We start from the raw sequence: 16,250 nt of genomic DNA, 5'->3' as shown, positions 1-16,250 counted from the left end.
ACCATTCCGCCTCCATATGATATATTGATGCGTGCTTTGGACTTGACTCTGGTCTTAACCAATATGCCAACGACAACTACTCTCCGTCTCTCATTCTCGCCCTCTCCTCCTCGCCCACTCTCGAATCGCGCGTGTCCTCATGGACCGGTAATCTCTCAGCTCGACTTCTTCGCCTTCCTGAACCGCCATGGTTCTTTTCTCACTCCACTCAGCTGCTGCTCACTAGAAGTCGATCGCCGGCGTCGAAGTCCGATCACTATGTTGTCCTACGACAGCACTTCAAATGTTCTGGCGAACCAATTTCAGGTGAGGGAACTCAACGACGAGACGGATTTCGAAACTATCCTCTCAGCCGACGGTCGTTTCTCCGTCTGTGGCTTCGGTTCCCTCCTCTCCGGTACGTAAAGTTGTACTCTTTATCTTCGTTTTGTAGTCTGTTTATGTTTCTCTTTTTTTATTTTATTTTTTATTTATTTATTTATTTATTTATTTTTACTGAAGCGTTGTGGTATGGAAATCAGAGAGAAGCGCGAGGAGTACATTTCCGGACCTCGTGAATTTCAGATTTGCGAGATTGAATGGCTTTCGGCGCGTCTTCGCTCATGTCACTCCGGTTTTCCTTGAGCGTGGCATTGCCAGGCCAGAAACCAAGGTTTTTCTTTTTTCTTGGAATTAGAATTTGTTTGGTTTCCAAGAAAAAAAAAAAAATTTTGATAGACAGTTGCAAACTTTTAATCTTTTCGCTATAATAATAAAGAAATTCAAGATAAAACAAGCTTTCGAAGTATCAATATAATTTTTTCTTTCTCTCTTATCGCCTTAGTTTTAGATCAAAATGTGCATAAAAAAAAATAAAAAAAAAAATCCTTCAAGTTTGTTTTTTAAGCCTTTCCTTTATATGCACATCGCAGGAAATTTCGGGCCTGAGTGTAGAGCCCTGTGAAGGGGAAAGCCTAACAGTTACTGTTTTTGAAATTGAAAAATCGGAGGTATGTTATACTAGTATAAATTTGTGTATAACAGTTGCATAGCTTGTTTAATATCAAAATGCAAGTTATTGATGTTATTTTAAGCTGATTTCCAACTTTTATTATGTCACTTCCATCATGTCAGATTCCTGCTTATTTCGAGAGGGAAATTGAATATCGATTCCTTGCGGTAACTTTTTAAACTTTTAACTAGCAATGTGATATAATCATGTAGGTTTTGAGATTCTGAATAAATTTTTCCCCTGCTTTTAATTGTTGGAGTTTCTTTAATCTCTGTCAGGTACTTCCTCAAACTCTAGATGGGAAGCCATTTGATAACCCAGCGGTATGTGGAGATTGAGAGTATATTTGGAATAACATCATTTTGTATTTGCATTAGATTTATTTTTTTATTTTTTATTTTTATTTTTATTTTTTTAATTTTTGGGTAAAAGATCACTAGTTTTGTGGTACTGCTGCCAGGTGCTTTGTGCTTGCTATAGCGATGAAGAATTTCTCCGGGTTCGATGCAAAGGTAAAATCTTTCACTAAAAAGGAGAAATTAAGAACATGACATGTAAGTAAGTTTGAGACATTCATAATTAGTATCACTGGTGACTGAGAAGGTTGGTACATTGTTGTTTTAGGATAGGAGATTAGAGACTTCATATTGAAGATAAAAAGGCAACTTATTGTGTATTGCACAACCATATGGTCTGTTTTTTAATGATATATATTGTTTGTATAGATTAAATTTCCTGATAATAACAACCTACGTTTCAAATTTGTCAAAAATTTTGTATTAAAGAAATACTTCCAAGAGAATAGAGACTAGAAATTATTTGTGTATACTGTTGTCAAAAGTCAGAACAAGGAAAACTCCATGCATTGCTTAAGCTGAATATTTTTTTTTTCTTTTTTTTTTTTTTTTTTTTCTTTTTCCATCTCTCCTGCCCTTCTTTTTCTTTTAGTTTCTTTCCTGCCATAGTCCACTATGATACGAGATAATATAGGTTTTTAATATGTTCTGCTGTCTCGTTGGATTGCAGGAAGCAAGGAAATGTTTTTTCAGTTATATGGGCAATATAACATTGATAAGATTTGGCAAGATGATATATTACCTTGTCGAGCATATCTTCGACACTGGTAGGTTCCGTTTCTACAAATGTATGCTTAAAATGAAAAATGGGTAGACAATAATTATGATGAACAAACCAGCATGGTTTGCAGAACTTATTTGTTTATTGTTGTGATGCACATGTGGTTTTCGTATATGTATTCTAATTTCTAGGTCTTTTTTTGTGTTAGTTGTTCTTCATACTTTGCTTACATGATTTTAATCATTCATGGTACAAGCATCTGAAAATTAATGGATATATTCTTTGGTTTATTGTTGGGTTGATTTCATGTTGCTCTCCTTGTATGTGGATCTTTATATAAGTTGATTTTTTCCTTCCCAAATTTGCTCATGTGGCTTTGAGATTAACCAACTAAACCAATTTGGTAAGGCATAGACCAAAGTAGCTGAAAGAGGTTGAGCCTAAGCCTGTTTTTCCTTGTCAAAACTTCTCTCCAATCTGCATGAACTTAAAAGGTAATCAAATATGTATTTTGCAGTGTGCTAGCAGCGAAGAAGCTCGGTGATGAAGTGTACGACAACTTCTTGGATCACACATTCCTTGGAGACCGTAAAACAACTATTCGTCAGCATTTGGCCACAAAAGGTTCAGGCATCATGGAAGAGGAGCCCCCTGAATCTCTCAAAATCCGTTATGGTGGTTGATGTTCATGTATAAATGAATCCACACACCATTTTTGTCTGTAATAAAGCCAAAAGCATTTTTTAGGTCTTTTTTTCACATGATAAAATATAAGGTCTTCATTCTTGAAGCAGCAATTTATATTTTTAAGGACGCAGGCTATATTAAATAACATTCATGCTTGTCTAAAACATGTGGTTGATATTTGCCAAAACATACATTATGTATAAATTTATATATGATTATTATACCTATAATTTAGATTGTGTATTTAATTAAGCAAATAATTTAGAGTCATAGTTTTATAAGGCCAATTATTGTTAAGGGTCATCATTTATAAACATTAGTCATATAAAAATTTGATATGTTAGGCTTGAAATTCTTTTGGAAACTCATCCATTTCCCACGCAAAGTTTAGGCGCGTGGTGAAGCCACTACTACCAAACGTCGTATTCCGGGAGATCCACTTAGAAACTCGTCGTCGAAGAGTTGAACCAGTTTACAACATGTGCTCCTCCGACAGCCGTCCGAACATCTCGGCGAACAAACCGGCGGAGGAGGTGAAGGAACTCCATGACGAGTTGGATTTCGAAACCGTAGTTTCACCCAACGGTCTTATCACCATCTGCGGGTTTGGTTCCCTACTTTCTGGTACGTTTTAACTATTCTATACTTCTTCATCATCATCGTCGCCGTTGTTATAGTAAGATCAGTTTCTGAGTTAGAATGCAGAACGGAGTGCCAGGATTACGTTTCCGGATCTGATCAACTTCAGAGTCGCCAGATTGAACGGCTTTCGACGCGTCTTGGCTGATCTTGCTCCCGTTAGACGTGGAGTTGCCAGACCAGAAACCAAGGTCTTTTTGCTTTCTTTTTTTTTTTTTTTTTATTAGTCATTTTTGGTTCTCATTTGGATTACTTTCCTTTAATTTGTTTTTGGATTTTTTTTGGTTTTTAGTTTTTATTTTTTTTTTAGGAAGTTTCTAGCTTAAGTGTTGAGCCTTGTGAAGGAGAAAGTCTGATAGTTACAGCTTTTGAAGTTAAAATATCAGAGGTAATTTGTATAAGTTTTCATATTTCTAATCATGTTTATCAATGATGATTCTCCATTGAAATTGTGTTGTTTTTCTACATGGTTTTTTAAGATGATTTTTTGAAACCCCAATATCTTACTCTTTCAACATGTCAGATTCCAAGTTTTATTGAGAGGGGGATTGAATTTCGCTTTCTAGCTGTAAGTTGGAATCAGACTCTTTTATCTTAGCTTGCTGCCATTTTTTGATATAATGCAATATGCTTTATTTATTCTTAGATTTTGAACTTAATCTTCTTCTTCTGTTGCAGGTTCTAGCTGAAACACTTGATGGGAAGCCATTTGATAACCCAGCAGTATGTGGATATTGACAGAGTTCCTTTTATTCATTAGCTCCTTGTTGATTTCATCAAGTTCTTGGGTTGTAGAATACTTATTGTTGGGATCTATTGCAGCTTCTTTGTGCCCGTTACAGTGACGAAGAATTCTTCCAGATTAGATGCAAAGGTATGCATATATACATATATATATATATATATATATATTACTCTCTTGGGTTTCATTTTTATTCAACTTTTTTCTAAAAATTTAAAGTATGTTTCATTAGGTTTAAGAAACTGCATACGTAACAAGTTCCTAGAAGATAATAAGGGCTAGACTTTTTATGCTTAACGAATAGTTGTACATTCTCTAGTGATAATGCTGACGAAGTTTGGAATATTGATATTGATATATTTGCTTGCTTCAAATGCTTAAGATGTTCAATTTTCATTTCCTAATTTCAATAAAATAGAAAATTAACTAGAAGATTACTTTCAGAATTGTAACTTCCCCTTTATTTACACCTTCAGCTGAATTTTCAATTTTTCTTCACAAAATTCACTGCAATTTTGGCAGGTTATCCATGTTTATATGTTCACTTACTGTTTTGTTGTTGGATTCCAGGTAGCAAGGATATTTATTTTCAATTATGCGGACAGTATAACATTGATAAGATTTGGCAAGATGATATCTTACCCTGTTGCCCTTATTTGCGGCACTGGTAAGTCCTAGTTATAAAGTTTTGACATTGAGTGTTACAAGTAATCTGACTTCTAGATCTTTGATTCCTTTAAGCTGTTTTCTGTGGTTTAGTTATATGACGTTTGAACATTCATGGAACTTGAATGGGAAGGTTACTGTCTAAACACTGAAGAAGAGGAAATCTTTGAATGTTTCACTGGTGTTTTAAGGATGTCTACATGCTGATTTTCCTCTCCGCGCCCCCCACCCCCCCACAAAAAAGAGTATAATTTGTCCTTTTGCAATTTGCTTTTCTAGCTTTGAACTGAATAAGCTAAAGCCATTTTGGTCCAACCCAACTAGAAAAATATTGAATGATTTTAACCCTGTTTGGCCTCTCTGCATAAACTGATGGTGATTTTGTTTGCAGTGTGTTAGCAGCAAAGAATCTCGGCAATGCAGCATATGACAACTTTTTGGATCACACTTTTCTTGGTGACCGGAAAACTACCATCCATGAGTACTTGGCCACAAGAGGTTCTGGCATCATGGAGGAGGAGCCTCCAGAATTTCATAGGACGCATTATAGTGGTTGATATAAATTGATTGCCCATTTATTTCCATAAAAAGGTCATGAAACATGCATACATTTTTCCAACCTTTGTATTTCAAGATAAGGTGCTTGAATTTTGATGAATAAAGGTTATACTTTTCATACCTTTTGCTTTACGGCATAATTCTTCTATGATCCATGATTCATAAAATTGCCCAATGAATGATTCTTTTGACAAGATGCAATTTGCCATTGCAAATGATATTTATATACAGTACATTCTGTTGGCTTTGTACATCATGTATTCATAAATTTTGTTAAGAATTTGAGCCGTTATCATTATACGTTATAATAGTGTTTGCATTTGAGTTACAAGAATATTATGTTATAATCAAGTGCCTCCTGTAGAAGAAATTGAACTAGTGTATATTTCAGTAAAAAGTATTTTACTTTAATTAAAGTAAAATATCCAAAATTCGTATAAAAGCGTTCCCTTTGGCAGCTATTCTATGATCTTAGCTGCTGTTTCTCTTCTCTTTCTTTCTCTATAATTTGTTGACACACATAAAAGGGGGAAAAAATGTACATGAAAGTTTAAAATAGATTCAAGTCTGGCCCTAATTAATGATGATGGCTTTTGTAAAACTATACTATACACCAGATGATGATATAAACCTCAATGAAAAACTTGAGGTGAAGCATAATACTCGCTTTCGTTGAAGACAGGTCTTAAATCTTCTTTGCACATAAAATCCAGTGGGAAGGAAACAAGATGTCCTTTGAGAGACCCTAATCTCTCCAACGGATCTGCATTACTCACATCTCCGTTCTGATAAGATTCTAGCTTCTTAGGGGCTATTCCTAAATCGATTGTTGTGTGCTCATCTTTCTCCTTCCAGAAACTCATGCTATGTCTGATTGCAGCTCTGTATGAAAACCACATGACAAACAAATTTAGTTTATTAGCACAAAGTTGGATACACAGAAAGATGAGAGGAAGGTCACAGCTTTATATACCTAGTGTGTATAAAGTCATTGGGTATGCAAGAAAATACATCTTGGTAGATGGCAGTATTTGTCTGTCAAAAAGACAAAACCATATATTGTTAATACTTCGTGGAGAAGCAAAACCAAACATTAAGGAAACCCTGAAACTGTTAGCAAAAACTAATTGAAACAAGCTTTCTTTTTAATCCATTTTCCTATCCCTTCTCTTGTTCCTAAAACAAGGTCTTTGAAAAGAACAGTATACCATGTGGGTATATATCAAGGTCCTATTCCTGCAGTTACTACCCTAGCACTATGTATAAGGGAGGAAAAAAGCACTGGCCTTGGGTTTGCAATTTCATAGTTTGGCTATATGTATAAAAACTACAATTTTTTCTTCAAGCAACTGAGTTCTTATATTTGTTGATATTGAAGAAACTAATGCGAGCACCTTTTTGTTACAACCCTTGGGCTTTATGAGACATTTATCTCTTCTTACCTTTGCAGTTGCCATCCAGATGTCCTTGTAAGTTGAATCAGCAACTGGGTCAATTATGTGATCAATCTAGGAAGAAAAATAACATATAACAAGATCAGTTGTCAACACAAGCTTTTATAAGACTTCAACATCATCTGGAAAGAAGGGGAATAAACAAATTTATAGCCTCTGAAAGAGGGAGGAAGAAAAAGATTTATGACCTCTCCTGAACGAAGACCAAGGTGTTCTGACCATAGCGACAGGCGAAGACTCAAAGAAAACTTCCCAGCCTTCCATGGTTTTCCTCCCATATATGAGTTCACCGGCTCTTTGTCTTCAATAAGTACACCAATCTGAAGCACATTACACTGGTAGTAAGGGGAAATTGCCCAAAGAAATGCAACGGTACACATAAAGCAGGACAAAACAACATGATGGGAAAAAAAATATAAAAGATTCCGATTCAAAAAGCAATGTGACTGACACACAAGAATAAATAAATTACAACAATTAGCAACGCAATAGATTTTGCAATTTATACTCTGGTCTACTCATGTTCAATCCAGACTGGTGGCTTTATACAGGCCAAAGAAATGCATAAAATTAGGAAGAAGAAACCTGGAGTAGAAGATTTACCTCAGAATCTCTTGAACCAAGCAAACTCCTATCATTAATGTTAGCTGATCCAATTAATGTCGTACAATCATCAACAATCATGATTTTACTATGTACATAAACCTGCATTACCAATAAAGTATGAGATGAATGATGACATATAGATGTTGTAACTTACATCCTAGATTACATGAGAATATGAGATGAATATAAGCGCCAAGTCATTACCTGACTGGTGGCCACTGGACCATCTTTAAAGAGTTTACCATAAGCTCTAAGGCCATAGAAGGAAATGTAGTCATGTGTTTTTGGACCAAGAATATCATAAAGATTGTGTAGAATTGAATATTGTCCTCTGCAAATGGTTCGGTATTGCCAGTGTAGTATAGCTCTCACAGATGCAGCACCAGTATCATCCAAACCTCCCTGTTAAACAACAAAATCATTCCAGTACAGACAAATAATATGCATACAAGCATGCATGCACACACACATGCACATACAAGCACACTCAGAATTAGATAAACTATTTCAGAACCAATAGAACCCGAACCTGGAAACCTGGTAGGAGAGGTACAACAATTATAACCCTGAAACACTTCTTATCATTATATGCTCGGATAATACGCCGAAATAATGCTTCCAACACACGATTCCGTATTATTTCATCTCCTGAAAGGCCTGAAATGAAGAATTGATTCTGGGAGAAATGCCAGAAATTATAAAACGAAGAAGAAAAGTCAGGAAGATGAAATGCAGGCTCAAACTAAAGGATCGTTGAACATATATGAGAGAAAAATTTCAAAGCCCAATGAAAAGAACAGAATAATCAGCAGTGACTCATATAATGGCCTTTTCAAGCACATTTTTAACAAGATTTCCAAAATTTTCACTGTCCATAATCATCGGAGACCAAGGTTTTCCAAATACATAAGAACGCATATTACTTACCCTATCAGCCTACCTTAAAACTTTGAGCTTTATTCAATCCTTAGGTCCACCACTAAGCTTTTTCAAATGATTTCCATTTGCATTAAAAGCACATCCATATTACAATCTGAACAGCATTTCTAGGACTAATTTAGATGCAAGACATATGTAACAGGTTTACAGAAATTATGTCTCTTTTCCATTTTGATCATATGCAGAATAGACTAATATGCAGTAGAACATCCAATATCAGGTGTAAATTATCACCTCAAAGTGCTGAGACATTGAAGCACGGATGGAAGAAATTTAATTTTGTTCTATTCTTCTCATCTTCAAATAGCTGTTGGTTTATTTTATTTTATTTATATATATATATATATATATATAAAAAAAAAAAAAAAAAAACCTTTCTGTACTTGGGAGAAACCAATAAATCTGATGAAATAAAAACAAAATAAAAGAAAGAGATGCACATTCTTTTCCTTGCTTGTCAACATAATTTCTTCATGATATTCTTTTTCATCTCATACATGCTATCAAACACATACCCATGTGCCAAAGTAAATTTTTTCTAAGTTATATAGTTGCAATTAAAAAGAATGGAAATTTTAAAATATACCTCAATGTAGATAAAATGCTCTGCTTTCTCGATGGGAGAGCAATAAGCATTGTGAATAGACTAATATGCAGTAGAACATCCAATATCAGGTGTAAATTATCACCTCAAAGTGCTGAGACATTGAAGCACGGATGGAAGAAATTTAATTTTGTTCTATTCTTCTCATCTTCAAATAGCTGTTGGTTTATTTTATTTTATTTTTATATATATATATATATATAAAAAAAAAAACCTTTCTGTACTTGGGAGAAACCAATAAATCTGATGAAATAAAAACAAAATAAAAGAAAGAGATGCACATTCTTTTCCTTGCTTGTCAACATAATTTCTTCATGATATTCTTTTTCATCTCATACCCATGTGCCAAAGTAAATTTTTTCTAAGTTATATAGTTGCAATTAAAAAGAATGGAAATTTTAAAATATACCTCAATGTAGATAAAATGCTCTGCTTTCTCGATGAGAGAGCAATAAGCATTGTGAATGCTCTCTTCAGTTTGGCTTGTGCCAGCAGACCACTGGCTTACACTTCTAATAACCTGAAAATCAAGCATCATTAGTAAAAAAAAAGTGAACACTAAGTCCACTATCATAATCACAGTACTTAGAAGAATGAACAACAAAGAATTTGGAACAGATATTAACACATGTTTTGACTAGGATCACAATAAATATCTGGGAAAATGAAACATGGAGGGTTTCCAAATACCCTTTCTTCCATTCTTTCAATTCAGTGAAAATCTTCTATTGAGAAATAATGGCTCTCATATCAGGTGAATGAGCATAATAATAGAGTAGATTAATTTACATATCTAATAACAGTATAAAATTTCATATGAACCAAAGAGTCATACCCACCTGACATCGGCATGAAGTACGAGGACCAACTTGTCCAGAATCATCTGCAAAACCACCCTGATTTCCCCGTTCTTGAGTTTCCCACCATTCTGGATCTGAATTTTTCATGCCAGGTTGCATCAACCCCTCTGAAGTTAATTTTCCATGACGAACCAAGGTGTCAAGGTTATCTGCAAAATCCCTCATTGGCAAATCTGGACCTACTGGTTCAATTTTTGGCTTCCGGAAGGTGAAACCAAGACCGCTGCTAACCCTGCTTGGCTGATCAAGAAGAATAGAAGGAGACTCCAAACCGTTGGATTTTGGGTCTCCATTTGGAGATTCCATCTCATCAGCTTCTTGAGGCAAAAGCAGTGGGATATCTTGAGAAGATGCTCTGGAAGAGAAGGAATCCTGTCTTTTAAGTTCTCTGTGATTGTCTACAATTTCACCCTCAACTTCAGCCTCTTGGCTTTTTCCCATGTAATGTGGGATTACCATGTGCTGCTGAGGCATAAGTAGTGGAATCGTTTGCTCATGTGGAGCTTTATTTCTCTGAAAAAAAAATGATCTATTAAGATAACAATCTTTTTTATTACGGGTGAAAACAAATATACTATTATAACAAAAACACTGACCTTTGCATAGTTCCATCGCTGAACAAAGTGCCTAGCTATGTCCCGGCAAGCTGGTCCCCACAGGGCACAATGAACATCATGCCAAGGCATACGAGGATATTTTTGACGATCCAACTCATCTTTCATCGTGTCCTCCCAAGAGTTTGGTTCAGATTCCCTAACAATATTATATGAAAGAAAATAATAATAATAATAATAAAATTAAAAAACATTACAATCCTTGACAACAAAAGAGTTAAACTTCCGACCAACTGATAAATACTCAAAGTCAACAGAAAAACAGTTGGAAAATGCACATAAACCATAAATTATCATATAGACTGGTTTAAATGCATGTATCAGTATCACAATTAGATAGAACCAAACATGCTGCGAGGCTGTTACCACATTATCAAGGGTACAAATCTATCAATTAACATAAACTAACTGTGGGAGTTGAACCGAGAAGTCAAGAGCAATGACATATGATGCAGATCACCAAGTCTTCATTCAAGTGGTAATGGTTGGACGCTTTCAGGCTATTCTCAAGAATGAATCACGCAATCTATAAATGGCATAAGAATCTAAAATAGAAGAGAGAATTCATGTTTGGTATCTTTTAAGACTGGACCTAGAGACAGGATCCAACTTAGAAAAGAAGCTCACCTTGGGTTATAGTAGTCCTTTCCAGGCCATAGCAAAGGGGGGTAATCACCCACTTTATGCTCAGCTGTATCATAACGACCAAAGCATAAATCCAGTCCTCCAACAAAGCAAATCTGGTAATCAACAATGACAAGTTTTTCATGGTGGGACCTATAGTTAACCAGTTTAATATCAGAAACAGCAGAAAGATACAGGTAAACAAACTAAAATATCGATATATCAAGAAAAATATCCCATTTGCAAGTAATTACATACCACAAGTAAACACCACTAGAAAAGTGGTCAGGGTAACGTAGTACCCTTACGTTCTCATGAATTCCAAGTAGCCTTTTCTTGCTGTAAACACTGTTGATTTTCAGAGCAAGGGCGACCTCTTTATAGAGTAGAATATAAACCTGAAGTCAAATAGTAGTACGAGACTTACTGTCACCAAATCAAAACAATTAAATTATTAAAACAACACAAAACATTTGTTATTTCCTCCAAGACACATTTTGTACCCCAGAATTCTGACTCTAAAACAAGCTTATCCATTAAAAAAGATCGTAGAAGCACCAAAGGGGGTAAAACCAGAAAAATAAAAGATATGACTATTATTAATTCAACCAAAAATTATGGTGTATATACGGATCACAACCGAACTGATGACCCTCCACAATACTTTTCATCTCTTAGCCTATTGATATATGCATAACACTGTATGGTTCATGGCTTAAACCTGATGGCAGGTAGACCACCCCCACACTTCTCCCCCAATTCATGCATAAGAAGACTTCGACATTCCAGAGTTGTGCAGTGAGCAGATAGGAGAGCCTTTTTTTTTTTTTTTTTTTTTTTTTTGTAACTGCTTATTTGGTATGCTCTTCATCCTCTTAAGTGATAATGAAAATGGCCTTGAGTAATTTTATTTGTGGAGCTGTAGCAATATTGCATTAGCTTCTAATCCTAGCCAGATGCTTCATATTTGCAGAGCAAAGCATTAAAATCTTCCTAACCACTCAAAACGATAAATTCCTTAAAGCTAGTGTGCAAAATATATACTTTGAATTTCAAAGCAGTGGCTAGACTGACCCAAACAATGCACTGATTTAAGCAAAAAGAGATGAATATAGAAGCAGATTGACCAAAGTCAAATAGCAAAAATAAGCTAGTGTCAAACAACGAATATTAAACTTTCACAGTACCTGAACCCCTTGCTTGGCTTTTGCTTCCAGTAAAGCATCAAGCCTAGAGGAAGGATTAGCATGAAAAGGACGCCGAAGATACAATTCTGGGCAAACCCACCATCCACAAATAAAAATCTGCATTGCATTCCCAAGTCACTAAACCAAAACTTAAGGGGGATATTAAACTATGTCAACCATAAAATAAATTCAGTGGCGGAACTTAAATTCAGACCTCTGATTTTGCATCCTCAATGGAAGAAGCAATAGCTTCAAATGCTGCCCGACCATCAACAAACCACTGAGCCTGACTACCATCATCACTCAAACCTCTTGGAGGAGCGAAAGAACCAAAACGATGAGGATGGCACCATCCCTCAGGAGGCCTAAGTCCAGCATCATTAATTGAAGCAACCCAATCTTTGACTTTAACACTACTCTTAACCCTTAACCTGATGCTCCGGTTTCCACAAGTAACCTTTAAAAATCAACCAATAATTTATAAACTGTTGAATAATTGTCTGGACAATTCAGTAAATAGACGGTGTTGTTCACATATCAATTATAACAAAATGAAAGAAGAGAAGTTAGTGGAGAGTCCTTAAAAAAATGCCATTTATGCAGCCACAAAAGCACTTTATTTCATATCCACCATTAAGCAGACTTGCAATAACAGTAAAAATCCAAATACAAGACATAGAAACACTCGGAGCTGAACCTAAAAATAGAGTGTGTATGCTGCTAACCTTGAATGCATGGCGTAAAGGGTTTCGTTCTTTTATTTCTTTTGCCAATGATACTCTGCCCTCCCCATTCCCATCTGAGGCTGGGAGCACATCGAAAACAACTATATCTAAAGGTTGTGTATCAAAAGGGTCTGCCAGCAAGGCCAAGAATCCAGGTTTTAATACGGCCCAGACCTGAAAGAAACCAAATATAGAATGATGAAAAGGACAAGTGATGAAGAAAACAAACTTTATAGTAATCAAAATTTAACATTATGTGAGATGGACTTTGAATACTTTTTGCCAATTATCATTACAACAGTTGAACCAACTACAAGCACAACATTTCCTTGAATCATCGTGCCTTGGAATCTTTGGTAGATGCTTAACCATCACATAGTCTTCTTTTAGCTTAGGGCCATATTCTGGAGAAAATGATAAATAAGAAACCTCCAAAAATCTGCAAACCTACGCATTTAATTGCAAATTGTTAGGCAATTATAAAAGAAACAAATGCAATGAAACAGACAAGCCCTAAAAGTAAAAGCATAGAAACAAAAATCCCAAGGTCTTTTGAGTTAATAAACTCTAACTAGGATAATTTTAAAAGTTAAATTATATGTTTAAAGTATTATATAACTGCAGAAAATCACTAACAAAGCATTAAACATCAAATGATTGGAAGCTTGATCCTATCAAATGAAGTTATGACAGATTCTATGATCAAGTTGTTATCCAAAATACAATGCAACAGAAGAAATCAATCCAAAAATTGTAAGCCAATGAAAGCGAAGAAATCAAGAAGGTAGACAGACTCATTGCAAGAAGCACAAAATCACAAGCATACCTCTCGGGAGTTAACAATGTCCATATTTCCTAAAAAATGATTCAAGTACCCCTGCATTGCAACCTTTGCTCTATCCGACATGGAATGCTGCCTTCCCAAGGCTGGCCGGATGATTGGCAGAGCAGCACTAGATGGAACATCTCTGAAAAAGAAACCACTTATAAGATTTATGACAAGAACGGTCACGCTGAAAAATATATATATATATTATTTTGTACTTAGCAAGTTACTGAGCAAGTCATCACCTGTTTTTAGCACTTTCATCGTGATGCAAGGGAACAGTCTCATCATCTTCATCATCGTCCTGCACCACTGGATGTTGATCTCCTATTCCTAGATTTTGAAGCCATTCTTTAACCTTTAATACGATGTTACAATGAAAAACCACATCAAAACCCAAAACCTTCCCAAAATAAATGATAAATAAAACAAAAAGCATTGGAAAGAATAGAAAATTCACGTTGCCCTCAGGTTTGGCAGTTCAGATAATAGCATCTAACAGCTTTAACATTTTTAGACATACCTGTTCCTGCTTCTCGTGAATTTCCTCAATAAATGCACGTTTCTTCAACGCAAAATGCAAGTAGAATACATGTGAAGCTTTCTTCACCAAGCGCCACTTGAACTATACAATGAAAAAGAAAAAACCATAGTTTACCACAATATCAACATATAGAACAGTAAACATACATAACATATTAATAAACAAACAGGGATGATAGGCATTAGCTGATACACAAAAGGGAAGCGAAACTTTCAAAGTCATAGCAGAACTTTTAGGGATACACCAAGATCGGATTTTTTTTTTTTTTTTTTTTGAAAATAATATATTTTTCTCACATACATTGAAATAGAAGAACACAAAATATCAGATTCAGCAACAGATTTCCTTCCTTTCCCCTGTATTTTCCCGAAATTCAAACACATATCGAAATCCCAAATACCAAATTACAACAATTGAAATCAAGCACGCGATCTCACCAACCAAAACCCAACCAAAAAAAAAAGGAGCAAAATTAGTGCCTGTTTGTATTGAAACTCAATGGTGTAAGAGAGAAGCATGGGGCTGATATCGGCGGCGTCGGGACGAGAGATGTGGACGATGGAAGCCGTAGGAAGCTCATCGAATACCCGACCCGGTTCGGGCCGGAAAGAAAAGGTGGGCGACAAAGTAGGCTCTGATTGCATTTGAAAGTAGCGAGACCCACCACTACCTGACGTTATCAACTGCTCTTTTTCCATTCGAATTACGATCACAAAACCGCTTCTTTTCTCTGCTTTTCTCGATGAAAATGGTGTTCTAAAAAGTATTGTCTTGTTGGGATCGTGATTTTTGAAGAAAAGCGAGAGAGAGAGAGAGAGAGAGAGAGAATTGGTTGGTTTTCGGTATTAAAAATTTTTATACTACAAAACAAAAAACAAAACAACGTCAAACAATTTTTTATTTTTTTTTTTTAAAAGAATGAAAAAGAAAAGAAAGGAAGAGACTTCAAGTTGTATGTCCCATTTTGCTATCAATTTTTCAAAATGCTCGATGATGATTTTTACTAATTTGCTGCCAAAAAGTAGAATAATTATTTCGTTTCTACTTTTTATTTTTTTTTATTTTGCAACCACAAAAAATGTTTTTTTTTTTTTTTTTTTCAATGATGGAATAGATGGTTGATCCGGAAACGTGGTCAACCTACAAATGCTTAAGATTTAATATGAAGAATATTTGATGTTTTAATCACAGACCCCTATTGGGGTATTATTTATTACTCAAGTGGTAAAATCCATATCTGGCCAGGCAGTTGATTCAGATAATAAATTTTAACGCACATATTTAATAATATTCGAAATCTTGTTTTTCAGCCGCATATTAGATGGATCTGAGACCATAGAACTCTTTCCTTTTTGTTGGACTCTTTTTCTAATATATCTTAAGGTTAGTTTTTGAGGATGTTAAAACCTAATCTAATTTAAATACCTAATTGTCAAAAGTGATTGTTATATGGTCAAAACAAGCCAAAACCAAATTGAATCATACATAAAGACATGGATAACCAAATGTTCAAAATGGGGCAAGGGGTTTTCACGTGGATTCAACGGATTGGCGTGGAATTAACCGAATATTTGTTCTTTTTTCCAAGATTATTATGATATGCCATTTTGAAAAAGTTAATTATGATATTGAACCATGCTCTGTCTTCTGAGATTGGTACAAATGTAAAGGAACCACCTTAGATGTTCAAAATACACGCAAAAAAGCAGTAATTAATTTGACATTTGATTTGAAAGTGAAAAACTTGAAAGAAAACCATTGATTCCCTTCCGCATCGTTTTGAGTACTTTTATAAAAATTGATCAGGATTAACTCTGAATAATTTTGATCATTTTTTCTCCTAGCTAGAATTCAACCAATTTATATTCCTATTGGGTCGGGAAATTACATCAAACCAAGATCAGAAG

General features: G+C 35.1%; 3 protein-coding genes across 4 annotated transcripts; 2 read left to right on the top strand and 1 right to left on the bottom strand.

The window, feature by feature from the left end:
* Positions 1 to 13: 13 nt before the first annotated feature.
* Positions 14 to 2,985, top strand: LOC107433257 (uncharacterized). The gene is made up of 8 exons (XM_016044523.4): positions 14 to 397; positions 522 to 652; positions 912 to 989; positions 1,114 to 1,158; positions 1,270 to 1,314; positions 1,452 to 1,503; positions 2,018 to 2,114; positions 2,586 to 2,985. The coding sequence occupies exons 1-8, from the start codon at positions 28 to 30 to the stop codon at positions 2,749 to 2,751; spliced, it is 984 nt and encodes a 327-aa protein (XP_015900009.3). The 5' UTR covers positions 14 to 27; the 3' UTR covers positions 2,752 to 2,985.
* LOC107433259 (uncharacterized) lies at positions 2,618 to 5,556 on the top strand. The gene is made up of 9 exons (XM_016044525.4): positions 2,618 to 2,758; positions 3,147 to 3,379; positions 3,461 to 3,585; positions 3,705 to 3,782; positions 3,918 to 3,962; positions 4,073 to 4,117; positions 4,217 to 4,268; positions 4,707 to 4,803; positions 5,194 to 5,556. The coding sequence occupies exons 1-9, from the start codon at positions 2,751 to 2,753 to the stop codon at positions 5,357 to 5,359; spliced, it is 849 nt and encodes a 282-aa protein (XP_015900011.3). The 5' UTR covers positions 2,618 to 2,750; the 3' UTR covers positions 5,360 to 5,556.
* A 165-nt stretch (positions 5,557 to 5,721) lies between these two features.
* LOC107433260 (phospholipase D zeta 1) lies at positions 5,722 to 15,315 on the bottom strand. Of its 2 annotated transcripts, XM_016044527.4 has the most exons (20): positions 14,823 to 15,305; positions 14,323 to 14,424; positions 14,045 to 14,157; positions 13,800 to 13,941; positions 13,250 to 13,420; positions 12,974 to 13,147; positions 12,463 to 12,705; positions 12,249 to 12,365; positions 11,320 to 11,459; positions 11,065 to 11,214; positions 10,420 to 10,576; positions 9,803 to 10,336; positions 9,373 to 9,483; positions 7,950 to 8,096; positions 7,625 to 7,822; positions 7,418 to 7,519; positions 7,003 to 7,134; positions 6,803 to 6,868; positions 6,334 to 6,395; positions 5,722 to 6,242 (listed from the first exon to the last, which is right to left on the bottom strand). In XM_016044527.4, exons 1-20 carry the CDS (start codon positions 15,039 to 15,041, stop codon positions 5,993 to 5,995), a joined length of 3,330 nt encoding a protein of 1,109 aa, XP_015900013.1. In that variant the 5' UTR covers positions 15,042 to 15,305; the 3' UTR covers positions 5,722 to 5,992. The 2 variants fall into 2 exon arrangements, with proteins under 2 accessions (XP_015900013.1, XP_015900014.1); XM_016044528.4 differs by lacking the exon at positions 6,334 to 6,395 and having other exon boundaries at positions 6,036 to 6,242; positions 14,823 to 15,315.
* Positions 15,316 to 16,250: the final 935 nt, after the last annotated feature.

This window comes from Ziziphus jujuba, chromosome 11 (genome assembly GCF_031755915.1).
Source record: "Ziziphus jujuba cultivar Dongzao chromosome 11, ASM3175591v1".
Classification (NCBI taxonomy): Eukaryota; Viridiplantae; Streptophyta; class Magnoliopsida; order Rosales; family Rhamnaceae; genus Ziziphus; species Ziziphus jujuba.
The sequence above is the reverse complement of the archived record's forward strand: the minus strand, read 5'-3'. Positions and strand labels throughout refer to the sequence as shown.

What these genes read in the sequence shown, in the direction of transcription:
- LOC107433257 (XM_016044523.4), top strand. Translation starts at nt 28, where the DNA reads ATGCGTGCTTTGGACTTGACTCTGGTCTTAACCAATATGCCAACGACA. An exon ending in CTTCGGTTCCCTCCTCTCCG is followed by an intron (nt 398 to 521) that starts GTACGTAAAGTT and finishes TATGGAAATCAG; the next exon opens with AGAGAAGCGCGAGGAGTACA. An exon ending in TTGAAATTGAAAAATCGGAG is followed by an intron (nt 990 to 1,113) that starts GTATGTTATACT and finishes CCATCATGTCAG; the next exon opens with ATTCCTGCTTATTTCGAGAG.
- LOC107433259 (XM_016044525.4), top strand. An exon ending in TTGCCAGACCAGAAACCAAG is followed by an intron (nt 3,586 to 3,704) that starts GTCTTTTTGCTT and finishes TTTTTTTTTTAG; the next exon opens with GAAGTTTCTAGCTTAAGTGT. An exon ending in TTGAAGTTAAAATATCAGAG is followed by an intron (nt 3,783 to 3,917) that starts GTAATTTGTATA and finishes TCAACATGTCAG; the next exon opens with ATTCCAAGTTTTATTGAGAG.
- LOC107433260 (XM_016044527.4), bottom strand. Translation starts at nt 15,041, where the DNA reads ATGGAAAAAGAGCAGTTGATAACGTCAGGTAGTGGTGGGTCTCGCTAC. An exon ending in TTGAGTTTCAATACAAACAG is followed by an intron (nt 14,425 to 14,822) that starts GCACTAATTTTG and finishes TTCATTGTATAG; the next exon opens with TTCAAGTGGCGCTTGGTGAA. An exon ending in AGCATTTTATCTACATTGAG is followed by an intron (nt 8,097 to 9,372) that starts GTATATTTTAAA and finishes CATTTCTCCCAG; the next exon opens with AATCAATTCTTCATTTCAGG.